General features: G+C 58.3%; 4 protein-coding genes across 5 annotated transcripts; 3 read left to right on the forward strand and 1 right to left on the reverse strand.

Moving 5' to 3' along the window:
- Window positions 1-983: 983 nt before the first annotated feature.
- KLHDC7B (kelch domain containing 7B) lies at window positions 984-4,580 on the reverse strand. The gene is made up of 2 exons (XM_044228554.1): window positions 3,786-4,580; window positions 984-2,978 (listed from the first exon to the last, which is right to left on the reverse strand). Exons 1-2 carry the CDS (start codon window positions 4,578-4,580, stop codon window positions 984-986), a joined length of 2,790 nt encoding a protein of 929 aa, XP_044084489.1.
- A 13,862-nt stretch (window positions 4,581-18,442) lies between these two features.
- ODF3B (outer dense fiber of sperm tails 3B) lies at window positions 18,443-20,122 on the forward strand. Of its 2 annotated transcripts, none has more exons than XM_044228214.1 (6): window positions 18,443-18,595; window positions 18,772-18,975; window positions 19,244-19,348; window positions 19,497-19,618; window positions 19,728-19,892; window positions 19,990-20,122. In XM_044228214.1, exons 1-6 carry the CDS (start codon window positions 18,487-18,489, stop codon window positions 20,068-20,070), a joined length of 786 nt encoding a protein of 261 aa, XP_044084149.1. In that variant the 5' UTR covers window positions 18,443-18,486; the 3' UTR covers window positions 20,071-20,122. The 2 variants fall into 2 exon arrangements, with proteins under 2 accessions (XP_044084149.1, XP_044084148.1); XM_044228213.1 differs by having other exon boundaries at window positions 19,728-19,868.
- Window positions 20,123-20,602: 480 nt separating this feature from the next.
- On the forward strand, window positions 20,603-22,191 carry LOC122892290 (thymidine phosphorylase; the record flags this gene model as incomplete). Its single annotated transcript, XM_044228555.1, is given in 4 exon segments — window positions 20,603-20,845; window positions 20,988-21,314; window positions 22,023-22,090; window positions 22,092-22,191. Coding segments are annotated over 4 exon segments (738 nt in total), but the record flags the coding sequence as incomplete, so codon positions are not given.
- Window positions 22,192-23,744: 1,553 nt separating this feature from the next.
- Window positions 23,745-25,690, forward strand: LOC122892674 (protein SCO2 homolog, mitochondrial). The gene is made up of 2 exons (XM_044229449.1): window positions 23,745-24,173; window positions 24,849-25,690. The coding sequence occupies exon 2, from the start codon at window positions 24,862-24,864 to the stop codon at window positions 25,660-25,662; it is 801 nt and encodes a 266-aa protein (XP_044085384.1). The 5' UTR covers window positions 23,745-24,173; window positions 24,849-24,861; the 3' UTR covers window positions 25,663-25,690.
- The last annotated feature ends 75 nt before the right edge of the window (window positions 25,691-25,765 follow it).

The following is a 25,765-nucleotide window of genomic DNA, read 5'->3' on the forward strand; positions in this document are numbered from 1 at the left end:
TTCCAAAATAGGCAAAGGGGAACATAATATGTTCATTATCCCTATTTCATAGATGAGAAGAATGAAGTTAGATGTCTCTTCGAAGTCCCTGCTAACAAGAGAAGGAGCTCAGGGGAAACTTGGGTCTCACGCGAGAATGGGGGTTGGTGGGAAGCGAGGCTGGCTTCCGGTGGGGCAGGGCAGGTGAGAAAGGCCCCACAGAGGGGCACGAGCCCAAGTGGTCCTGGCCGGGCCTGGGCTGGGCTTACAGGAGGGGGCTGCAGTCAGCAGGACCATTTCCTAGACAAGGGTTCTAGGCCTCTGCGGACCAGTCAGACGAAGGAAGGCTATAGAGCTGTTCCCAGGAAGAGCCAAGCCAGGCTCCCAGGGCTTGGCGCAAGGACATTTTCCTGAGGACTTTTCTGTTTCTTGTTTCCCCTTCCCGCTCCCTTATAGACTCCTTGTCCAGCTTGGGGCCCTAGGGACAAAATACAGGAAGTGTGACCGTGCTTCTAGCCACCTCCTTGCTCTGCTCAGTGGCCGCTCAGCTCCTCCACAAGCCACATCTTGGTCCTTAAGTACGACGCCTCATCAGTCCCTGACTCTCAGAGTCCCAGGAGACCCACAGATGCTTTTCCAGACAGTGCAGCGCTGCAAGAGGGAGCCCAGAGGAGGAGAACCATCCTGGAGGAGGGGCCATGGGAGCCCACTGAGGTGTGAGGGCAAGAGCCGAGTCATAAAGGCAGGAGACAACATGCTGTGGGGGGAGGTGGGAAAAGGCTTGGGACGCCCCCCAACCAGCTCAGGGGTACAAGGAGCCTCAGCTCCCAGGGTGAGAAATCTCTTTTATGGGGTGGGGGATATGGAAGGGGGAAATCATGAGTCTTATAATAGAAAAGGAAAGTCCCGGAAACAATGGCAGAAAGTTCTGGATCCCAGCTGTGCAGTCTATGCCCCAGGGGCTGGTGGACTCCCAGTCCCAGGGTCCCGTGGAGAGCGGCAGCTCAGAGGGCCGTCTGCAGCGGGTCCGTGGCAGGCAGAGTCAGGATGAATGGACAGAGCACCCCCTTGCTCCCCAGAGGAAAGGGCTGCAGCTCTCTGGCCTGGAACTGGGCAGTGCCCTCAGAGACCGTAAAGGTGGCCGTGACCTGATGGTTGAGGCAGTAAATGGTGTTGCCCAGCGTGGTGCAGTGGAGTGGGGCAGGGTCGGGCAGCGGCAAGGAGGCCGCCCGGCTCCAGGAGCCCGTCACCGTGTTGTAGCGCATCACGGCCGCGCCCACGCCGCGCAGCAGGTCGAAGCGGTAGAGGAAGCCTCCCAGCGCCACCATGTCGCTGGAGCGCCGGTGGCTGGCACTGTAGGGGCACTCATCCCACGCGTCCCTCCCAGGGCTGTACCTCAGCAAGCGGTAGAAGAGGTGGCCCCCGGTGACGTAGATGTCCCCACGACAGGCCACAGCCTCATGGGCCACAGGGAAGGTGCCTGCGGGCAGGGGCGCCCGCAGGGTCCAGGTGTCCGTGCGCGGGTCATAGCGCTCCATGCTGTACAAGCACTCGCCACCGATGGCGTAAAGCAGCCCGTCCAGGGCCACCAGCTTGAGCTGGGCGCGGGCCTGCTGCATGGGCCGCACCTGGCTCCAGATGTTGGTCAGAGGGTTGTAGCAGAAGACCTCGTTGGAGCAGACGGCCTTGGCGCCGGAGCCGCGAATGCCGCCCGCCAGGAACAGGTAGTTGTGCATGGTGCAGAGGCCGCAGCCCCGCAGCGGGGCCTCCTCCGGCACCTGGGTCAGGGGCCGCCAGGAGTTTTCCCGAGGGCTGAACACGTGCAGGTGCGGGCGGGGGGGCGGGGCCGCGGACTCCGCAGGAGCCTCCTCCGCGCAAGGGCCCCTGGCGAGCCCGGAGCGGCTCACCTGGTATAGGCTGGGCAGCACGAGGACCCCCAGCACCGCCCGGCCCCGGCCGGTCCGGAGGCTCAGGATGCGCTCGCGGTCCGCCCCGCTCAGCTGCCGGTAGAGGCTCGGGTCCCCCAGCACGCGCAGCAGGTTGTCGCTCATCAGCTCATAGGTCTCGCGCGCCAGGCCGGGCTCCCCGTGCTGCTGGGCGAAGGCCAGGACGTCCAGGCAGTTGCCCAGGTCCGGCCGCGGTGGCCGAGGCTCCCGGGCCAGGCCCCGGCTCCCCGACCTGTGCAGGAGCCCCGGGAGCTTCCCGGCTTCTTCCCGCGCCTCCGCGCACGGCCGCCCGCTGCCCGCCGCGCCGGGCTGCTCCCCGCGAGCCTCTCCGGGGCGTCTCCGCGGCGCGGCCGGGCCGACCCCGCGCTCGGCGCTCTCGGCTCTTCCGCACGCGCTGCGCCGCCGCGGTTGCGGGCCCCGCTGCGAGGCGCCCCTCCCAGGCTGCGTGGGCTCGGGGCCAGGCTGCGTGGGCTCGGGGGCCGGGGCGGGGGCCCGGGGCCCGGCAGCGCCGGGCGGCACAGGGTCTTCTCGCTTCTCCTCGACGGCATCCCCCCTCCGACCTGAGGGAGGGTCTGGAGCGGGAGCCTCCTCGGTCTCCACGCGGCTCTGCGGCTGCTCCCGTCCCGCCTCGGCCAGGCCCCCCGCGTCTGCCCCTGTGACCGGCCCGTCTGAGGAGCCTTCCCTGAGCTCCAGGCTGGGGGCGGCCCCTTCAGGCGGGGAACCAGACTCTCTGTTCTCAGAGGGCGCACCAGTGCTGGGATCTCTGGGGCTCTCGAGAGCTGCCTTTGGGGCTCTCCCTTGGGGTCTGTCTTGCCTGGGGAAAGGGTGACTCCTAAGAACCATGGAAATAAGGTTTTCCCAGCTGGTTGGGATTTGTCCCTCCTGCTTGTCCTTGAGGGCCACGCTGTGCTCCTGTGTCATAAGCCTTGACCCACTACTGGGGGCTAGGGCGGGGGCTGGGGCTGGGGCGGGGGCGGGGGCGGGGGCGGGGGCTGGGACCGGGGTTGGGGTGGGGGCTGGGGCGGGGGCGGGGGCTGGGACCGGGGTTGGGGTGGGGGTTGGGGTGGGGGCGGGGGCGGGGGCGGGGGCTGGGGCTCGCACTGCACTGAGAGCTTCATCCTCTGCAGGACAATGGCTAACTCTGAGGGACAAAGAGTCTGAAGGAGAGGAGGTCAAAAGAGTAGGGCCTACAGGTAAGAGCCCTCCGTGCTGACGGGCTGTCAGAGGGGAAGCCAAGGGTGGAAGGGGCTTAGGGCTGTGTGGGGAGGGCGTGGCTGAGGGACTCAGGGAGGGGGCGCCTCCAGTGGCCTTGGTGGAGGACTTTCCTCTGTCCCCACCGCCTCCTCTCCGCTCACTGCTCTGCTCCCCCTGGCCTCGCTGGGATTCTCCCCCTTCTCTGCCATGGTGGCCTGCTTGCTCCAGTGTCCCACCCAGTCCTGAGCTGAAGAAAGAGCCATCTTCAGAGCCATTAGCCCCCGCCTTTACCACGTCATTGGCGTCTGTGGCCCCCTGCCCTTGAGACAAGAGTGAATGTCCACACTGAGACCCCTCTGGCCATGGGCCCGTGGAGCCTGGGGCCTGGCTGGTGCTCCTGGTGACAAGAACACCCTTCCTCTCCCAAGGCCAGCCTTCCGCGGGGGCTGGGGGTCCCCCTCCCTGGAGGCTCTGGAGAGCCTCCCTGCTCTCCAGAGCCAGGACAGGAGCTGTTTGGAGGATGCTCTCCCTGTACCCCTTCTCTATGCCCTCAGCCCGGGGTCCAGGCTGTGTGGGGTGTGATGGAGGCAGCTCCCGGGGAGCAGAGGGCCTCTGAGAGCCTGTGGCGAGGCTGCTGGCCGCATCCACAGAGTCCCACACACTCACCACAGCGCCCAGGCGCAGGGAGGCCAGCTGTGGGACGTGGCGGTTCCTATCTCCTGAGCTGGGGTCCACCTGCCACCGCCGGCAGCCGGGGCCTCTCTCTAGTGAGCCAGGTCGCCCTGCACCTTGTTGCCAGGGACTGGTGTCCTGTTCTGTGATGGGGAGCAGGCTCTGGTGAGTTGGCACCTTGACTTGGACGCCTCCTGCCTTCACTCGTCCTTCCAGCTCTCTGCCAGGACTCCGAGGGGTGAAGCGTATCAGGATGGGGCCAGGTACCCCCCCTACTTTGCTCTGACCCAGGGGGGCAGTACCTGGCCTGAGAGGCTCCCTTCCTTGACTTTGGGGGGCTCCTGCACTGGCATGACCTTGCTGCTGCCTCAAGGTCCCTCCAAGGGTCACCTCGCCAGGTGTCTTGAGTGGAGGTAGAGCTGTGGCAGCCAGACCTCCAGCTCCCCAGAGCTTCTGACCCTGGGTCCCTGGTGCAGCCAGACTCCTCTGGCCACGTCCCGGAGGGTCTAACTTCCCCTGCCCTGAGCTGTGTCCCTCGACACCACCACTGACCTTGGACTTCAGGGGCAGGGCTGGCCTGGCTCCTCCCGCCTGAGAAGGCTGGGCCCCGGGGGTTGTGGGTGCGGGTCCTGCTGCCTCCTGGTCCTGCCCAGAGCCAAACCAGTGCAAGGCCAGTGCTGTGGCGCCCACCACAGCCAGCGCCAGCAGGGTCAGGACCGCGCCGTCCCAGTCATCCTCCCCGTCCCAGCCCCAGCCGAGGCCATCAGGCTCCAGGGTGCCCTGGACCATGGTGCTGGGCCGCAGGTCAGCGAGCTGGAGGCCGTGTGTGCTGCCTGCAGGGCGGTCCGCTGTCCGGCCTGGGCTGCTGTCTGCACAGATGGCATCAGCGACGCGCTCCGCCCACAGAGCTGCCCAGTTAAGGTAGCCTGGGCTGGGGGACTAGTCGCTCCGCCCGGCCTAGGAGGGGTGGGTCTCTGTGCCTGCCCCGGATCGGGGTTTGTTGGTGGAGCTATCGGGAGACAACATCATATCTGAGAGCTCCAGGAGCTCGGGGACCTTTCCGGGCCCACCTGGCCCCTTCTCCTTTCCCATGGGGTCCAGTGGCAAATGGCATTGTTCCTTAACACTGTTCCGGATCCCAGCCAACCTGCTTCTGCCTACAGACCCTCCAACCCCCCGGACTTCCAGCTCCGACCCTGGGTCTAGCCTCAGGGGCTCTGGCAGGGAAGAGTTACCCCCAGGGAGATGTTATCTGTAGCTTGAGCAACATGATGCAGCCCTGATGAAATTACCAGAAACCCAAGAAGTCGGCTCCACTGTGGGCCAGCGGAGGAGGGGTGGAGAGGCGTACAGCCCGTGGTGCCAACCCTGCAGGAGGGTCTCAGACTGGGGAACACCATGGAGGGCATTCGTCCTGACGCGAAGCACTTCTTAGAAAGTGCCACCTCCTGTCACCTCGGCCGTGAACTGGACACTCGCAGTCTCCTCTCCCCGGACGCGGAAGGGTGCTTGAGAGGCCCCCACCTCCCCTCTCCCAGCGGCCGCTGGGCTTCCCTTACCCTGAGCTCAGCAGAGATGGGCTAGAGTTTGCTAAAGGAATTTGCTAGGCTGTCAAGAGGGGAAAAAATGAACAAAATAAAGAAAATCCAGAAGTTGTATTTCTCTCTTTACTGGCCTGGCTTATTACAACACCTGCCCTGTCTAGAGCCTCCTGGGCCTTCCCTGCACCCTGCGGACCATCTTGACTACTCAAATGCCTCTCATGGTGCCCCTAGGAAGCCCTGACCCCAGCCTGCTCTCACCTCTGTTACCTCATCAGCCAGCCCCAGGATCCCTCAGGGACGCTCCTCTGACCCCAGCTTATCTATCAGCCTGACTTCCAGGTACCCCATCCCATTCCTTGGCCTTCCCTCATCTTAGCCAAATCAGGCCCAGCGTCCTCGCTGGAACTCAGCCCCTTGCAGGTCAGCACTGCTGCTGGGTGTGCATCTGGCCTCCCTCAGCGTGGTTTCTCGGGGGAGGAGCTACGGCTCTTCCATCTGCTTCTCTCTTAACCTGATCTCAGGAATAAGTCTTGGGACAAGTGGGGCCCAGATGTGAAAAGGAGCCAAGAGTCTCTGGGACAAAGACAGGCCCCCCACAACATGTATTCATTACTTTTTTCTAGGACACAGGGCCTCTCCCTGACTCAGGCAGTGAGGAGATGGCCAAGGAGCATCCCTGGCACCCAGCCTGGGCTCTGCTGGACCTCAGGTTCCTCACCCATCTGGTGGCCTCGCAGCTCCCCTGAGCATATTAGATGACAGTAGGAGGTAGAAGGCGGGCCCGTCCCTTAAGGTGGATCTCGAGTTGGTGGCAGGCTTTATGGACCTTGTACTTATTCCTGTCCCAGTCCCAGGGCCTGCCTCTTGGTTATTTGGGGTCCAAAGACCTTGAAAAGTTGGAGATGACCTGTATCCCCTCATAGGCCACACGCTAGCAGGCATTTCTACCCAACTTCTTCAAACACCTGTTGTTAGCAGAGCCGCGGGCTGCTGTCAGAGAACGGGAGAAGTGTCCAGCAAGTGGTACCTTAGGGTGCCCTGGTGGGGAAGAACCAAGCACGAGAGATCACCCCAAACAATTTCACAAGGTATCAAGGACTGTGATCGGTCTTGGTGGCACAAGGAAGGGTCTAGACCCATCCTCTATGGAAAGAAAACATCTCCCTCTGTCAAAATCCAGGGGGAGGGCAAAACTCTGCCACATGGAAAAACTCCCTATTGGGAAGGTGACTGGGGACATGTTACCTCCCTAAATTGTGGGAGATTTGCCCTCCTAACTTTCCAGAGGAAGTAAAAATGTAGTTCTGCTGGAAAGGTGACAGAACATGAAGTCATCTAGACAAACTGTGAAACAAAAACTGTTCCAGTTGTGCCATGAGACAGTGAAATATCCAAGTTACCATCAAGGTGAGAAACAACCAACCCAGAAAGTAGATGTGACCACGAGCGGCACCCTGCTGGGCCAGCGAGGGAGAGGGACTCCTGCCTGGCACCTGAGGCTTCTGTTTCCTCGGACAGCCCAGAACAGGAATGGGCGCGTCTCCTGCCTATTGGCAGCCCATCGTCCACACACCCTGGGCGCCTGGGATGAGAAGACGCGTCCGCATAGGAGCCGGTCCCCCCGCAGCCACTCACGGAAGACCCCAGGCGCTGCCTGGTCACGGAGCCTGAACAAAGCTGGACGGTGCCCTTGCCACCGCTGTGCCCTCTCTGAAACACTCAGTGGAAGGGAAGCACAGCGATGTAAGGACATAATTCCCAGTGGAGAGCAGCAAACCCCACCAAAGGCAGGGCTTTCTCTGTGACTGTCATTTGTAAAATCAGGAAATATTATATAATCAGAAATGATTTAAAAATATATTTTTAAAGAATTAATAAATATATATAAATATATTTAATTTTAATAATATATAAAAATATAATTAAAAAGAATATAATAAATAATCCTATACTGAAAAGTATACATGTATTTTTATATATGTATAAATAAATAAATAGAATAATGTTTAAGGCTTAGAAAATATAAATCCCAGATTTAATAATCACATCCCACAGGAACGACCTCTTAAGGAATTCATCTGACATGGGAAAAACTCATGCAAAAAAGGAAAATGTTATTTAAAAAAAAACAAACAATACAACATGATTTAAAATGGAAAAAGCTAAAATGCAAGCATTCAACAATATGGGAATGATGAAAACATGCACATGACTTTAAGATGTGGCATTGGAGGGGCGCCTGGGTGGCTCAGTGGGTTAAAGCCTCTGCCTTCGGCTCAGGTCGTGATCCCAGCATCCTGGGATTGAGCCCTGCATCGGGCTCTCTGCTCGGCGGGGAGCCTGCTTCCTCCCTCTCTCTCTGCTGCCTCTCTGCCTCCTTGTGATCTCTGTCAAATAAATTAATTAATTAAATCTTAAAAAAAAAAAGATGTGGTATTGGAAAACTTACCTCAATAATTATTAATAATGTGGCTATGAAGTTTAATACCAGTATTATGGAGAGCCGTAATAGAAGAGGCATAATATTTTTAAAAAGATTTTATCTATTTGACAGAGAGAACGTGTGCTTGAGAGCACGCACGCATAAGCAGGGGAGCAGCAGATGGAGGGGAGAAGCAGGCTCCCCAAGGAGCTGGGAGCCCAAGAGGGGCTCGAGCCCAGGACCCTGGAATTATGACCTGAGCGTCTGCTTCACCCTCTGACCTTCTCCTCTCATGCTCTCCCTCACTTTGTCTCTCTCTCTCTCTCTCTAAATAAATAAACAAAAATCTTTAAAAAACAAAAAAACCTCCCCGGGACGCCTGGGTGGCTCAGTCATTAGCATCTGCCTCCAGCTCAGGTCATGATCTAGGATCCTGGGATCAAGCCCCACATCGGGCTCCCTGCTTGGTGGGGAGTCTGCTTCTCCCTCTCCCGCTCCCCCTGCTTCTGTTCCCTCTCTCAAGGTCTCTCTCTCTCTGTGTCAAATAAATAAATAGAATCTTTTAAAAAAAAAAAAAACAAAGAAAAAACCCTCCCAACTGGGGCGCCTGGGCAGCTCCGTCGTTGAGGGGCTGCCTTTGCTCAGGTCATGATCCCAAAGCCCTGGAATGAGCCCCGCATCAGGCTCTCTGCTTGGTGGGAAGCCTCCTTCTCCGCCCGCCCCCTCCACCCCCGCTTGTGCACTTCCTTTCCAATTTTTACAGTGTTTTTCCTCCCCTCCCCTTCCCCAGGGGGTGGGGGATGGGGTTTCTAGTTTGTTTTTGATATTCTTTCCATTTTCCGGCTTTTTCATGTGAAACTCTCCAATACGCCTCTACGCCACTGCTGCACATTCTCCTTCCCTGCTCTCTTCACTCAGACACGATTCCACCTCTGGTTAGAAACGAGATGTCTACTCCGTTCTCCCAACAAGATCCCTCCACAAGGGACGCCTGGGTGGCGCAGTTGGTTGGACGACTGCCTTCGGCCAGGGCGTGATCCTGGAGTCCCGGGATCGAGTCCCACATCGGGCTCCCAGCTCCATGGGGAGTCTGCTTCGCTCTCTGACCTTCTCCTCGCTCGTGCTCTCTCTCACTGTCTCTCTCTCTCAAATAAATAAATAAAAAATAAAAAATAAAAAAAAAATCCCTCCACAAGACAAAACCTCTAGAATAATTTCTCTGTCCCTTTCCTCTCCCCGTCTCCCGACCCCCGTGAGAATTCGGAGGGATTTTACGTCTCCCAAGCATCTGTTCTGCTAGAACAGTTTAAACTTCATTAGATCCTCTCTCCCTCCCACCCCCTCCCTCTCTGCCTCTCTGTCTCTGTCTCTCCGTGTGTCTCTCTATCTCTGTGTCTCTCTGTCTCTCTCCACCATGTGCGTACAGACGGAGAGCTTCCTCGCTCAACGGTGTTTCTTTTTGCTCCCGTGCTGAGGTCTGGTTCTGTTTGCCGTCGGCTGGCAATCTTCCCAGATCTCCCTCACCCAGATGCTCTGCCCCTGACTCCTGGCGGCCCACCCCTCACACCAGGCCATGCTGGGACAGGTGGGGGCTGTTCCCACGGAGCCACGGGTTCCTGGCTGTGTCTCCTCCTGCAGCGACCCTTGGCTATCCCCCTGTCCTCTGGCTCCCAGCGTCGAAGACAACACACCTGGTGGCAGTCTGATTCTGCCTTTTGTGGGTCAGCTTGGGTTTTCTTCCTAGAAGCTTGTAGGATATCTTTTTAAGCAATCTCTACTCGCAATGTGGGACGTGAACTGAGACCCTGAGATCGAGCGCCCATGACCCAGGCCAGCCGGGCGCCCCAGGACATCTTTATCTTAGACTCGAAATGGGCAGAGGACCTGCGCGACATTTAGAAGAAAGAAGGAGAAATGGATCGTTGTCTTCTCCCGGCGAGCCGGCCTGGGGTTCAGGGAGCGCCTCGCTGGCGGGACTCAAGCCTCCAGCTGAGCAGACGCGACCCCAGTTTCAGTCCAGGATCTTCGGGCACCGACCCCCGCGGCGCCTCTGCTCCAAGTTGCTCACCTTCCTTCCTCACGATTCTCATCTCTTGGTTTTCCGGGCGCTTTGAGAGGCTCCTCCTAGGTGGTGTCCCCGGCCTCCCGCTCACGTTGCGGCTGCGCCCGCTCTCCACTGAGGTCCAGACGCTGAGGGCTGGAACCCGGCGCGGGGCTGGCCTGTGCGCCACCACCCAGGACCGTCCGAGCCGCCGGGCGCCGCGTCCAAGGCGCGGGCTCTCCGCCCTCTTGCTGCTCCTCGATTCGGGAGTTCAGCCCTTTTCCTCGACGTTCCACTTCCTCCGTTTCGAGAAATGGCCTTCCTCCACGTCTCCCAACCTTAAACAGCTGGCCACGGCGGCCCCCTCACAGGTGGCTGGTCCCTCCTCTTCTTCGCAGCCAAACGTGGGCCGCAAGGCTGTTGTGGGCCTGGCCAGGCCTTGCACCAGGTCCCCCCAAGCCTTGCAGACGACAAGGACCATCGTGGGGTCCCTGCTCCACAGGAATGATGCCCCACGGGGGCAGCACAGCTCCATGGCCCTGGGGACATAGAAAGAGACTGTGCCCGTGGCCGAGGTGCAGATCTAAGCGATGCCCTTCGTGAACGGCCCTTTTGACAACCACGGAAGGTGCTCACGTGGGAGCGGGCACGGGCCTGACTGTGTGGGGTCGTCTTCCTGTGACCTGACAGGCTCTCACCCTGGAGGGCACAGCACCGTTCTGCCGGCATGCCCGTCACCCAGGAGGACTCTTGAACCTTGGGAAGTGTCCTCACCAAAGGTCCCACCCATTTCACACGTTCACTCGGTGTGGGACTGGGAGCCTCGATGCTCAGATGTAGACTCTCGATTTTCCACGGCATCTGGGCACGGCCAACTGCATTCAGCCTCCCTTCTCATCAGCTGCTTCTACTCATTTTCCTGTATTTTAGAACTAAAAAACTAAACACTACATTTTTCAGACTCCCTTACAGTGGGACTTCTGAGTGTGATGTGGGAAACAAAGGCAGAAGAGAAACTATTAAATGTCCTTACTGCCTACAGCCCATTGACAAGTCCTTGAAACAGGCAGAGTGACCTTCTTCAAGGGACTCAGCTGCCTCCATGATAATACTTTGCTAAGGGCAAGAGGCAATCGTAGCCCGACCCTCCCTCCCCAGGATCTTGTAAGCCTACTTTAACATATAAAAATATCTTTGGAGGGTCGCCTGGGTGGCTCAGTGGGTTAAAGCCTCTGCCTTCGGCTCAGGTCATGATCCCAGGGTTCTGGGATGGAGCCCCGCATCTGGCTCTCTGCTCAGCAGGGAGCCTGCTTCCTGCTCTCTCTCTCTGCCTGCCTCTCTGCCTACTTGTGATCTGTCAAATAAATAAATAAAAATCTTTAAAAAAAAATGTCTTTGGAAACTTCCTTTATCTCTAAACCCCAAGATATGTGTTCGCAATCATCCCCCAAGCGTATGACCTACCAATAGACAGCTGAAGGGCCTCATGACTCGGGTTTTACCAGAGGGTAATAAATGACCTTTTCCCAGCACCAGCTAGCCCCCTCAAGAGCCCAGAAACTTTGATTCCAAAATTCCTTAGAGACTTAGGCTTTCCCTAACCTCCTCCCAACTTGAAAGTATATAATGGGCCACAAGTCATGACCCCACTCCTCCTGGCCTCGGGTCCTGTCCCCATGCTTTAAGAAAACCACCTTCTCGCAGCAAAGATGTTTCAAGAATTCTTTCTTGGTCATTGGCTTTGAACCCTAACGTCTTTCCTACATCAAGTAGAGTCGCTGAAACCTCCCCATAGGTGGTCTGTGGGAGCCACAGACAGGGCTGCCAAAATGGGGCATCAGGGGGCTGGAGGGGACAAATATCAAGGTCGCAGGTTCCTGGTCCCTCAGACTCAAGGGGCCACCTCGAAGTCCCTACAGCACCAGCCCGCCTGACGGCCTTGCAGTGCTCCCGTAATAAACCCACGTCGGCCTTCAGTGCTTCACAATGCCTTCTGTTCTCCGTACTGAACCCTGACGGGGACGTCACCCTGCCCTGCTCGGCGCCGTCTTCAGCTCAGTAGACGACAGCTGCATGCACACCTGTGAATCCGGGTCCCATCACACCAGAACTGTGAACCAGGAAAACACACACACGGATATTTACGATTGTCGGGACAACTGGGGGGCTCAGTCATTAAGCAGCTGCCTTCGGCTCCGGTCATGATTCCAGGGTCCTGGGATCAAGTCCCGAATGCGAATGCGCCTTCCTGCTCAGCGGGGAGCCTGCTTCTCCCTCTGCCTCTGCCCCTCCCCCTACTTGTGCTCCTTCTCTCTCTCTCTGATAAATATTTTTTTAAATTTTTTTAATTTAAAAAAAATTTTTTTAAAAACGTTAACTAGGAAAAGGAGGCAGAAGAGCGCTCCAGGGGCCGCGAGGGGAGAGAGCACGGGGGTCACTGCCACGGCTGACCCCTGAGCACGGAGGGGTTGGGGAGCCGAGCCCTCCTCACGCCGCCAAAAACCCACAAGTAACTGTTGACTCCCCCACACTGAACTAGTAATAGCCTCCTGCTGACCAGGAGGGAGGCCTTACTGACGACATAAGCAGGTGATGACACCTATCTTGTGTGTCACCTGCATTAGGTACTGTGTTTGCACGACCCAGCTAGAGACGTCATTAAGAAAATCGTAAGGGCGGCACCTGGGCGGCTCAGTCAGCTGAGTGTCTGCCTTCGGCTCATGATCCCCGGGTCCTGGGACCCCCACTTTCAGCTCTGCACTCAGTGGGAAGTCTGCTTCTCTCCCTCTCCCTCGGCCCCTCCCTCTCTCTCTCTATAAAATGAATAAATAAATCTTTTTTAAAAAAGAAAATACATTTACAACACTGTACTGTATTTATCAAGAAAAAACATCAGCGTACAAGTGGACGAGCACCCGTGCTGGTCCGCCCCGCGTCGCATCTGCGGGGCTGAAGGACAGAAGCGCCGGACCCAGAAGAGCCTGGCGCCCGGCCACCAGCCTGTGCTCCCACAAGTGGCCAGGCCTGAGGGGCGAGTCTGAACTGGGGCATATAGCGGCAGCTGCCACACCGTGGAGAAACTTGAGAGGAGGCAAGCAGGAAGCAGCTGCCTGGGAGGGCCGCTCAGGTGACAGCCCCCCACGTCCTGCCCTCGGACCCCGGCCACTGCACCAACCCGCCGCACCCCAGCACGAGGAATGAAGGCCCTTCTCTAGGCCAGTCCTGGTTGTGTCCGTCCAGCACCCTCTATGGACAAAACCCAGCACCACACCTGCTAGCCAAAGGGAGGCCATGCGTGGGGCCCCTCCAGGGTCAGGGTAGAGCAGACCAGTGGGGTTCAGGGCGGGAAGGAGGCAGAGTGACGGCTGGCACGTGGCTCCGGCCATCGAGCCGAAAAGCAACGCGCGACCCTCACTTTGCCTTCATGTCTTACTTAGAGCGGCATATTCCCAACACAGGTCAGCTTCGCCTCCAACCTCCCTCTCCCTCCATCACACCGACCCAGCCTGGACCTACAGAAATACAACCTGTTCCTAAACTGGAAGCTCAAAACCATAGCCCAGCCTTAAGTTCATGATCAATGCAATTCCCATCAATTTCAACGGATTGAGAAATTCACCCAGAAAAAAAAGTGCCTAAAATTATCCATGTAATTTTGGAAAGGAGCCTAAAGGGAAGGGACTTGCCCTATCAGAAATCAAAAGGCACCAGAAAGCCATAATAAAGCATTACAGCATTGGTGCGGGACTTGGCAGGAAGACAGAGCCCAGAAACAATCTGGGAATTTTTTTTGTTTTCGTTTTTGTTTTTTTGATAAATGGTACTGGAGGAGGGGAGAATCAAGTATATTCCTCCTTCATTCTACACACAGAATAAATTCCAAATGATAAATTTAAAATCATAGGGCTGTGCGCGTGTGGGAGTGTGCGCACTCAAGGTTAACACGACAGTGCTCTCTTTGCGCCACAAAGCTAGAAGCCGGGAGAGAAACGGCTGACGTAAGGAACTGTAGAAATATGTCATTCTCCTGTGCAACAAAAATTACCAACAACAGGGGCGCCTGGGTGGCTCAGCTCAGGTCGTGATCTCAGGGTCCTGGGATCGAGCTCCCAGCATCGGGCTCTCTGCTCGGCGGGGAGCCTGCTTCCTCCTCTCTCCCTGCTTGTGATCTCTCTCTGTCAAATAAATAAATAAAATCTTTAAAAAAAAATTTTTTTTTAATTACCAACAAAAACCTGAAATAAAAATAACAAATCTGGAAAACATATGGCCCCCCAAAACTTAACATATGTAACATAGTCATTCTGGACCCCTGGCTGGCTCAGTCAGTAGAACATGTGACTCTTGATCTCAGGACCGTGAGTCTGAGCCCCACCCTGGGTGTACAGATTACTTAAATTTTTTTTAATGATTTATTTATTTTAGAGGAGGGAGGAGGAGAGGGAATCTCCAGCAGACTCCCTTCTGACCACAGAGCCCCACGCAGGGCTCCATCTCATGAGCCTGAGATCATGAACTCAGACAAAATCGGAAGTTGGACATTTAACTGAGCCCCGCCCCCAGGTGACCCCCAAATAAAATCTTTTTTTTTTTAAACTGTCTTAAAAGTCAATAAGAGGGGCGCCTGGGTGGCTCAGTGGGTTAAGCCGCTGCCTTCGGCTCAGGTCATGATCTCAGGGTCCTGGGATCGAGTCCCGCATGGGGCTCTCTGCTCAGCGGGGAGCCTGCTTCCTCCTCTCTCTCTGCCTGCCTCTCTGCCTACTTGTGATCTCTGTCAAATAAATAAATAAAATCTTTAAAAAAAAAAGTCAATAAGAAATATATTTAGACACAAACAGAAACATTGACAAAAACGCATGAACAGGCAGTTTGCCAATAAACATATGAATTATGTTCATTCTTCCTGAGAACCAATGTAATGCAAATCTCAACAAAATAAGGCCTTATTTTCATGTGCGACTGGCCAAGATTTAGAGGCACTGGGATTCATGAAGGGTCTAGAGTGAGAGCCAGATCGTCTGGATTTGAATCTCCCCTTCTACGCATGTAGCCCTCAGGTCTGTTTCCTTATGCGTGAAACTGGAATAAATAATAATCCAAGCTTCACAGTGAGGATTAAATAAATGCCAGCAAATCCGTTCTCAGAATAGTGCCTGCCGTACAACACACGCAGGATATATAAAATATATCTCTATATTATATAAGAGATATTATCTCTTAAAAGTCTCTTCTTGACTTTCACTGGTTAGGGTATACAGAAATAGAAACACTCAGGATACACTGAAGAAAGTGTAAACTCATTTATTTATTCACCAAATATTTATGACCCACTAGGGACAAAACAGTGACCAAAAGAGACTCAGGCTCTCTCCTCACTGACCAGCGTCCTCGGCGTCTGAGCGTCGGAGGAAGGCAATGAGGCAACACAGACTGAATCACGATCGGCTACCCCCTTGACCCTGCAATTCCACCCAGGAAGTTCCCCCTAAAGCAGCATTTGGGGAAATGTGGGAAGATTTATTTAGTGGCGTTCACAGTCCCTGGGCACATAGGTCTGAGAGCCGCAGGACAGGCCCACGTGTGAGTGAGCCCCGCGGGACTTCACGCCGTCCTTGCACAGGAAGCCCTGTCCCCGCTGGCCTGCGGCAGGCCCGGTACCGTGAACCAAAGACGAGCCATTCTGGAACAGGACGAGCACCAGGGGCGTCTGCTCCTGGTCATGTGTCTTTCTGCATAGGCTGGCTTTTTCCTCCGGGAAGGACGCACCGTGCTTGCATCCTGGGTAGAAATCAAGCTCCTTCCATGGGGGGAGTGAAATAAAACGTTCACCGGCTGGAGAACCGAGTCCTCTCACGGCCCCTGGCCCTGGCATGCAGTCCTGCCTTTCTGCCCACATCCGTCCTGCTCTGTCGCAGCTGCTCCACCTGGTGACTGAGTCCGGGCAGAGTCCTGGGGCACAGGGACGGGCACTGGGGCTCGGGGACCACCCGCCCCGGCGCCAACTCCCACGAAAATGCTGACCCTCGACGGCCACGCTGCCAGGAGCCCCTAGGAGCCCACAGCACGGCGCACCCCATGGATCCCCCATCCAGGCGGACAGACCCGGTGCATCTGCTCCCAGCGTGGAGCTCGGCTCAACACCCCCGCTACTCTGCAACCTGCTTTTCAGTAAGGGTCCCCTAACGATCAGCAATAATTACCGACTCATTCTTTACTTTGATAAGCAATTAAGATTAGCCATCTCTAGTAAGATATTTTACATATGAAATAAAGTTTGCAGCAACCAAAATTATTACAGCTTTTAAATCTTAAACACAAATAAAAACTCCAAACGGTCACAGAATTACAGAAGTGAGAAACCTGAAGCTGTTTCTCCCTTGTTCCAGTCACTGGCGCCATCGTTCACCTCACACCTGAGGCGCTACCCCTGGGGGACACTAAGGACCCCCCGAGCTCTAAAAGCCATTCGCGGCGCCCAACCGTGAGGCACTGCGGCTCCTAAGAAGACCTTACAGTGAGTCTGAATTACTATCCACACAGAATACGATGCTTCCTGAAGGGTGGTCATAAAAATGCTGATTTGAAACATAAACCCTGCTAAAACGCAACCCTAACCACAGTATTACTTAAAATTGGACGAACAAAAGACTGTGGAGGAGCGTTTTCCGTCTGACCCTTTAGAACTGCTGGTCTCACGGGCATGACAGGAAGCTGACCAACCCTGCCTCACTGTAGTATTTTTAAATTCTCTGCACACGACGCGCCCTCTACCGCCCTCAGGTCCCCTTGCGGGGCCCGGACGTGTGCTCCCAGCAATGCCCATTCTTGGTTCTCATTCCCTGCTGCACTGGACCCAGAGCTCCCTTGGCCAAGACCAGAATTTCCACAAACCCCTGGGCACTCCTCATCCATTCCCCTTCCAGGAGCAGGTGGCGAGCGGCACAGCTTGAGAGAATGCACGTTCTTTTTTACTCGATTGTTCTTTTTCCTGGTTCTAAGATAAATAGTAAGTTTCTTTATACTTAAATTTTTTTTCATCGCTAATGTATTAAAGGGTATGTTTTCTTCTGAACACAGCTTTAGCTGTGTCCTGTAGAGGTGGATATGAGGGATCTATCCTTGGGAGTTTGACATATAATGTGCAACTTCACATTTGAGTTTCTCTTTGATCCAATTTTTCCTTTACTTTTTTAAAAGATTTTATTTATTTATTTGACAGAGACACAAGCAGGCAGAGAGGCAGAGAGAGGGTGAAGCAGGCTCCCCGCTGAGCAGAGAGCCGGATGCGGGGCTCGATCCCTGGAACCTGAGATCATGACCGGAGTAGAAGGCAGAGAGGCTTAACCTACTGAGCCACCCAGGCGCCCCGATCCAGTTGTTTTTTAAGAAAACTTGTTAATATCTTGGTATTTATGTTTTTATCTTTTTAAAAAAATTTTTTTACTGTTTCTTAGATTTATTTTGGACCTTAAGGGCACCTGGGAGGCTCAGTGGTTCAGCATGGGACTCTTGGTTTGGATCAGGCCATGATCCTGGGGTTAGGGTTGGGGGGGATGGAGCCCCACCGGAGCCCCAGGCTCAGGTCAAAGCCAGCCTAAGATTCTGTCCCTCCCTCTCCCTCTGCCCCTCCCCCTGCTCACAGATCTGCGAGCTCGCAAGTCCCCCCACCTCAAATAAATAAACATATAAATAAAATCTTTTTTAAAAAGAATTACTTTGGAGTTTGATCAAATATGTGTCCTACGTGTCTTTATACAATTTGTATGTTTATCTTCAGTTTTGTTTTATGGCCCAGATTATTTTTGCAAATATTCCGCGGGCTTAAATGCAAAGTTCTGTCTCTACACGGAACAGTTCGCTTGAACTTGCTGTTTGTACTACTTTTTTTCTTAATTCTCATATATATTTTTTTCTCACATATATGAAAAATATTCATACATTTCACTGCACTTCACAATTCATATACATGAAAAAACTATATACGTATCTACACATTTTCCCCCTTGCAGATCCGTCCGTTTCTGGAATGGGTGTACTGAAGCCTGGGGAAGGGCGGCAGAGCACTCCGGCCCAAGGCCCCGCCTGCAGGGCTCCAGGGAGTGCGAAGGACTCAGAGCAGCCTGGTCCACAGCGGGTACGGGCGGGGGGGGGGGGGGGAGGGCGGAGCCAGGTTGGGGTAAGGGCAGGACAGTCCCCGTTGCCAGGAGGCGAGATCTGGACACAATGGGGTCTGGCAGTCGGGCAGGGCAGGGGCGGGAATCCAGGCACCCCACCTTGCCTTCCCGGCCGGGAGCCACAAAAACAGGTTAGTGCATCAACTTTGGGGCCCCCTCCCGGCACCGGACTCCGACCCCGCCCCCTCACCTTGGTGTCCTCGACCCCATGCCCCTAAAACATCCCGGCCCCCCAAAACCCCAGGGAACTCCTTTCCGGCAGGATTGAGACCAAACTTTGCGCGCTCCCACACCCCTACTGGACTCGGTCTGGGGGACGGGGCGAGAGCTAGGCCTCCCCCGCCCGCCCCCAGCAGGGCCGGGAAAGCTCGGGTGTGTTTCCCCGGCTCCTGGGATACAGGATGGGCCCCGCCCCCGGATCGCGAGGAGCCGCAGCGGTGGGTGGAGGGGCCGGGGCCGCCACCTTCTGTCCACAGGTACCGCAGGCCGTGAGCGCACCCCACCCCTGCGCGCTATGGGCTCGGACGTCTGGGTCGGCCCTTGGCGGCCCCACCGGCCCCGCGGCCCCATCGCAGCGCTCTACAGAGGCCCGGGGCCCAAATACATGCTGCCACCGAACACCGGTACCGGCGTCGGGCGGGTGTAGACAGACGGGGCCCGCGAGGTCTGTGCCGGGAGGCGGGCGCCGCGCCTGGGCTGCAGGGCGGCGAGGAGCGGGCTGTGTTCTCGGGGGACGGCGGGCTGTGCCCGGGGCGGGGAGCGGCGGGGGCCCCACAGTGATGCTGGGTCGCTCCCGCAGGCTACGTCCTGCACGACCCGTCGCGGCCCCGCGCCCCGGCCTTCTCCTTCGGCGCGCGCCTGCCCACGCAGCAGACTTCCTGCGGCCCGGGGCCCGGCCACCTGGTTCCTGCACACATAACCGTGCGCGGCCGCGACGGCACCCCCGCCTACTCCATCCACGGCCGCCCCCGCCACGCGGCGCCCCTCCTCACTCCCGGACCGGGTCAGGACCCCTGGGACCCCGGCCTCCCCAACGCCGCGCCGCCTCCAGAAAGGCCCACCCGGGAATCCCCCGCCTGAGCCCCGAGCCGCCCTCGCGTGCCCTACTACTCCAAACTCGCTCCCCCCGTACCCGCATCTCGGAAGAACGCCAAGCCCCACCAGGCTTTGACAAATCGTGGCTCGGAGTCACCCTAACCTCAGGCCCCCAACCCGGGACCCCACCACGCCCGCAACCCGGTTCCGGCCCACACCCCCGGTCCGCCCCGCAGGCAGGTACTTTCCCGAGCGAGCCGGGAACGCGACGTACCCCAGTGCGCCTCGGCACACCATCGCTCCCCGAAACTGGGGCACCCACGCGAAGCAGCAGACACCAGGTGAGACGAAAGGCCCATCCCAGCCCCGCGGACCTTCCCCTCCCCGACCCGCAACCGCTCTGCCGGCTGCGGGGGCGAGGGGGGCAGAGAGCCCGGCCTGTCCGCGAAGACTGACCCCTAGACCCACCCCTCGCTGGCTCCTCCCCAGGGCCTGCGACCTACACTGTGCCCTCGCTCCTGGGTCCGCGCGTCATCGGTAAAGTCTCGGCCCCAACTTACTCCCTCTACGGCCGCAGCGCAGTGGGCAGTTTCTTCGAGGACCTCAGCAAGGTGGGGCGGGGCTGCCAGGCGGGCCACAGGGGGCACGAAGCAGGAGGTGAGGGCCAGTGGCCAGCGGGGAGTGGAGGCCGGACCCAGCGCCCCTGCCGCCCTCCCACAGACCCCGGGCCCCTGCGCCTACCACGCGGTGAACACTGGGATCTACAAGTCTCGGGCCCCCCAGTTCTCCATGCTGGCGCGGACTTCGCTCCCCCAAGACAACACCCTGAATCCCGGGCCCGCAGCCTACAACGTGGACCAGGTGGTCTGGAAGACCGGGCCCAGGGTCAGAGGCGGGGGAGGAGGGTCAGGGTCCTGGGGGCCCCCGCGCGGCTGCCGGACGGCTGGCCCCCGCGGGGTCACCCTGAATCCTGGTCCCACAGCCCCGGAAACCCCGCGGCTGGAGCTTCGGGATCCGGCACTCGGACTACGTGGCTCGGGTCCCGACCAAGGCGGACGACTGACCGGCCGGGAGGGCGCGGCCGGCCGGACGATTGCTTAAAGCTTCCCGAACCAGCAGCGTGTCCGCCCCTCTGTGTTCGCGGCGGGCGCGCGGGGCGGGGGAGCGTGCGCGTCGGGACGCTCGCGCCCACGGGCCCCCAGACCGCCGCGCGCCCGCCGGCCCGGGAAGTCCCGGAAGTCTCGCGGCCGCGGGCCCTCGCGATTGGCCGGGGCAGACGACAGCCATTGGCCCAGAGTCCCGCCTGTCTAGGCGGCACCGCCCACCCGCCGTCTGCCTGTGGCCCCGCGCCGGGCGGGGCGAATCGAAAGCAGGGCGGGTGACGGCCACTGTCTGGGACAGGTCCAGGCCGGGGTCAAGTTGGGAGGCCGAGAAGTGGGGGCCAGACACGGGGACAGGCACTTGGGCAACACAGACACGGGACAGGGGCTCGGACGCGAAAGGGAGAAACCGGATCCCGTCGGGAAAAGTGCACCTGCCGCAGAGACACAGACGCAGGACGGTGGCACGTGCCGGCTGTCTCGCACCCCGCAGGCGGGAGCGATGGGGCCACAGGGAGTCGGGACCCTCCAGGCCCCCCGCCAGACCCCGGGCAACTCCCGGAGCTGATCCGCCTGAACGAGACAGGCCGCCTCAACCAGGGGGCCATCTGCGGCTTGGTGGGCGCTGTGGACTGGAGCGCGCAGGGCGCGCAAATTGGTGCGCGAGAAATTCTGGACGCCTCTGACCCCAAGATCAGCCCCAGAGACCGCCTGCCCCTGGGGCCCCACCACTGTCAGTGACCCCAGGATAACCCACCGCTTTGGGTTGATTACACCACAGTATCCTATGCCTCGGGGCGATGCTAATCAAGGCATGGGTCTGGAGAAGACCGTGGCACTGACCCAGGCCCTGGCCAAATCTGGGCAGCTGCTCACATAGAACTATTCCATAGGGCAAGTGGGCGACAAGGTCGGCCCGGTCTTCTTACCGGCCCTAGCAGCCTGTGGACTGCAAGGTTACAAGATGCCTCCTCTCCAGATCAGAACGTCTGACCTCAAAGAGGTCAGCAACCCACACGCAGTTTCTAACTTCAAGCCTGGCCTAGACAGAGTCCCCAAAGGCAGACCATCCCCCAGGCTTCTCAACCCCAGAACAGAACTTAGGTTCCCCCTTCCCATCAGCCCCCATAACAGGACCAAGTTATCCAGCTCCTTGGGTACCCCAGTTAGGATTCCCAAGGCAAGAGCTGGGTACTCCTCTACCTTGGTTCCCCAGACTTGAGCCCTCAGGATAGTCCTCCTCATCACTCCCCATACCAAATCAGGACAATTTCTTTTCCATTCCCTCTCCACCAGCTGCACATCCACCACAGCTGCTAACTCCAGCTGAAGTCCTAACCATGGAAAGTAAGGGGAGTAGCTGTGCAGGTGTCTTCAACACCCCTACCCAGCAGGTACCAATGACCAACAGATGTGGTCTGGAGTTAAGAGGGGGGCATAACCTGGATAAACTGGAGTCATTTCTGGATTCACTGCTCTCCAGAGCACAGAGCAGGCACAGATGGGCTGACTGCTCACTGATCTAGGTTACTGATAGTAATACGGGCCAAAACTCTGAAGGATCACTGATAGGTCTTTCATCAGCGTTGGATATTGGTCAAAGTTATTTATGGGTCATTGATGGTCACTGAACTTTGGTTTTCAAAGAAACTCCAATTGGAGTCATTAATAGGGACTTCATCAAAATCACTGTTGGGTCTCTGATCAATCATTAATGGGCCATAGGATATGGGTCAATATCCCTGATGGGTCAAACCAGTCATTAATGAGGACTTATCAAAGTTGTTCATAAGTCTCTGGTCATGGTCTTGGACACTTTTCATGGTTGCTGATGACAGCATCAGTGCAGAGATCACTGAAGGTCACTGGGATTTTTGATGCAGGGGAATTTGGCCCAATATAAGGGCTGCTGGAGGGAGTGGGCTGCTGTCCTGTGGGTCCCAACAGGAGGCTGGTTCCTGTGGATGGACTCCTGTATGAAGCCAGAGGTGTCAGCCACTATTAACAGCCCGCTAGTCATTACAGGTAGCCTGCCCCCAGGCTCTGGGTCTACCTCCTGCGTATTAAAGACGCCTGACCTCTGACCGCACAAAGTCCAGATCCCCAACAGGGGACCATGGGGCCTCCCCCGAAACAGGTGATTTGCACCAACCCCAGGGTCAGTGTCCGGTCATCACAAGAAGCTGGACCACCGGGGCCCCTGGCTGGCTCAGCTGACAGTATGCAACTCTTGCTATCCGGGTGGTGATTTCAAGCCCCACATTGAGTGTAGAGATTATTTTAAAAAACAAAACAAGATGCCTGACCACCAAATCAAGAAAGTGACCTGACTGATGGTCCCCATCCATAGGGAACTTGGTCCTCAATGTTTAGGGTCCTTAACCCTTCATAACTGACCCAAGTCAGCATTCCCCACATCTCCCAGGAAGCTCCAGGCTCCCTACCACCTCCAGCCCCCTCTGCCTTCCCCGACAGCCTACATCCTCCCATCAGAAGATGGAGAAGGGAGCCTGGGTGGCTCAGGTCCCTGGGTCCTGAGATCAAGTCCCAAGTCCAGCTGGCTCCCTGCTGGGGGGTGGGGACAGCGCCTGCATCTCCCTCTCCCACTCACCCTGCTTCTGTTTCCTCTCTCTCCCTGTCAAATGGAGACAACTTAAAAAAATAAAAACAAAAATGGTGGAGACCCCATCCGCTCTGGTGGTGGACCTGAAGTTTGGAGGGGCAAGTATTCCCTAGCCACGCCCAAGAGCGGGCAAGAGCACTGGTGAGCATCTGCGCCTCCTGGACACTGTGTGGCCTGTCTGGGTGGGTGTCCTGATGCGAGCTCAAGCTCTCCTTCATAACTCCGGCAGTTAGGTCCCATTGCCTTTCGGGGCCTGGACGACCGCTCAGCCCCAAGACAGCTTCAAGTGGAAGCTCGGGCGCAGAGCCTGGACCTGAGCCTGGCCCAGACCTATACTCCGGTACCCACGCGCCCGGGAGCAAGAGGAGTTCCAAGCGCCCGCGGACGGAGGGCCCCGGGAGACCTCCGTCCCTCCCCACCAAACCCGGCCCCTTCCCTTCTCTGAGTTCCCGTGCCCTTTCCTTCCCGAGCCCTGGCCCTGGCCACTCTCCTTGCTGAGTCCCGGATTCTCCCCCCCACCCACCCCCCGCCGGCCCGAGGTCCTCCCGCCCTCCCCGGTCCCCCGCCGCCGTGCCTGAAGAGGCCCCACGGAGCTTGTCCGGGGGCAGCCGCGCTGGGGATCCGCTCCGGCGGCGGTAGGCGCCGATCCCCGCCCCTCCTGGCGCCCGGTGGCCTGCAGGGGATGTCGTGCCCTCGGACCGCGCGCCCTGCGCCGACCGACACACAGCAGTAAGGCGGGAGAGCGCGAAACCCGGTCCGTGCCCGGCGCGCGGACGGCAGGAGAGGGGCGGGCAGGGCGCGAGCCCCGAGGCTCCCGAGAGAAGCGCGGCCTCTGCCGCTGGGAGCCGGGAGGGGCGGGGCCGAGGAGGAAGCCCCGCCTCCTCCTGCACTTGGCCTCGGGCGGCACTCGCCACCTTTTGCGCACGCGCGCAGGACGGCGGGGTTGGTGGGGGAGGAGAGGGGCACCTCGCGCCCGCCTGCGCCTGCGCCAGGCCCTTGACGCATGCGCGTCGGTGGCGAGCGTGCTGGTAGCGCAGGAGCCTGGGGACCCCGACCGTCCTTCGTGGTAGAGCCGGCGGCGGCGGCTACCTCGCAGAGGGCGGGACGGTCCCCTGACTCGCGATACAGACGCCTGGCCCCAGAGAGCCTGGGTAGTGCCCGGTGCGTGGCCCCTGCCGGTGTCCGCTTTCTGACCTTACCGCTCGACAGACAGCTGCGCGTCCCGGAGGGCGCCGTGGAAGAGGGGCCCAGGAAGTATCCAGAGGCTGCCTTCGCTTGCCGGACACATCCCGGGCACAGCTTAGAGTGCGTCCGTAGAGGAGGCTGGCGGGCAGCGCCCGTGGGACGTGCGGAAGGTCGTCCAGCCCCGAGCGCAGGCCTCCGGCCGTGGCCGAGACCAGACGCACTGGAATCCCCCGGAGGGTCTTTTCAGCAGCTGAACAGGTGAGGGGGAGTCCTAGGACGTCCACCTAGCAGACTTTCCGGGGTTCCTGCGAGAAAGGCACGGAGCACACCGAATTCGGTGTCGGATCGCAGATGCGAAGAGGGTAGGCTTGTGCCAAGTCGAGACCTCGCCCCCCCCCCCCGCCCCCGTGAGAGCACCAGGAAAGCTGCACGTGGAAGGGGCGCCCTATGGGCGGACTGGTGTGGGCGCGCAGGGTCGCTGCTGAGTGCGGGCTGGGCAGGCCGCAGAAGGGCTGGAGGAGTCCGTCCTTGAGGCTGAAACCAGACTGACCCGCCTCCTTTCAAGAAATGGGGATTTATTGCAAACAGGCGCACATGCTCAGGAACTCGGGCAAGGCATGCACTTGGAACGCTTTCAGTCACCTGAGACGGCGAGATGCAGGAGGGCCTCCCAGGCCACACGGAGCCGCGGGCTCAGAACCGGGGGTCAGAGAGGCACGACAGGCGTCAGAGGCATGGGCACTGGGGGAACACCTAAGCAGGGGCTGTACTTTACCTGAAGCACTTCTGTGCTCTGTGGAGCACTATGGAGCAGGGGCAGTGCACTTGACTGTGGGCTTGGTCCATCAGAGGGTGGCAAGTCTCCCCAGAGCCATGGGGGTTGACTCAGGGCTGAGGCCACTACAGGCTCCTGACCCCTGTGCTCTCTTCCAGGATCATCAGGCCCATGCTGCTGCTGGTTTGGGCACCCAAGGCTTGGCACAGGCTCTTTCCGCTCAAGCCCCGAGCCCTTCTCTGGTTCCGGGGAGATAAGGTCTTACACGTGGGATACCGGCGCCTGTCAGGGCAGGCCCCCGGAGAGCAGAGCAGACAGCGCCAGCCCCAGGGCCCTAGGTTCCGGACCAGGCTGCTGATCACTGCTCTGTTTGGGGCTGGGTTGGGCGGGGCCTGGCTGGCTGCGAGGGCTGAGAAGGAGCAGCGACAGCAGCAACGGCGGACAGAGGCCCTGCGCCAGGCGGCTGTGGGCCAGGGCGACTTCAACCTGCTGGACCACCGGGGACAGGCTCGCTGCAAGGCCGACTTCCGGGGTCAGTGGGTACTGCTGTACTTTGGGTTCACTCACTGCCCCGACATCTGCCCAGACGAGCTCGAGAAGCTGGTGCGTGTGGTTGAGCAGCTGGAGGCTGAGCCTGGCCTGCCCCCCGTGCAGCCTGTCTTCATCACCGTGGACCCTGAACGGGACACTGCCGCAGCCATGGCCCGCTACGTGCAGGACTTCCACCCGCGGCTGCTGGGCCTGACTGGTTCCGCGGAGCAGGTAGCCCAGGTGACCCGCAGCTACCGCGTGTACTACAGCGCTGGCCCTAAGGACGAGGACCAGGATTACATCGTGGATCACTCCATCGCCATCTACCTGCTCAGCCCCGATGGCCTCTTCACAGACTACTATGGCCGGGCCAAATCCGCACAGCAGATCGCGGACAGTGTCCGGCACCACATGGCTGCCTTCCGCAGCGTCCTGCACTAAGCCAGATCATTAAAGAGGGTGTGATGTAGCTGTGTGCCTGTCATCTGTCCCAGGAGGCCAAGGCAGAAAGGGCTCAGGACCTGGTCACTTGCCAAGGAGTTAG

Source organism: Neovison vison, chromosome 12 (genome assembly GCF_020171115.1).
Source record: "Neovison vison isolate M4711 chromosome 12, ASM_NN_V1, whole genome shotgun sequence".
In the NCBI taxonomy this organism is placed as follows: domain Eukaryota; kingdom Metazoa; phylum Chordata; class Mammalia; order Carnivora; family Mustelidae; genus Neogale; species Neogale vison.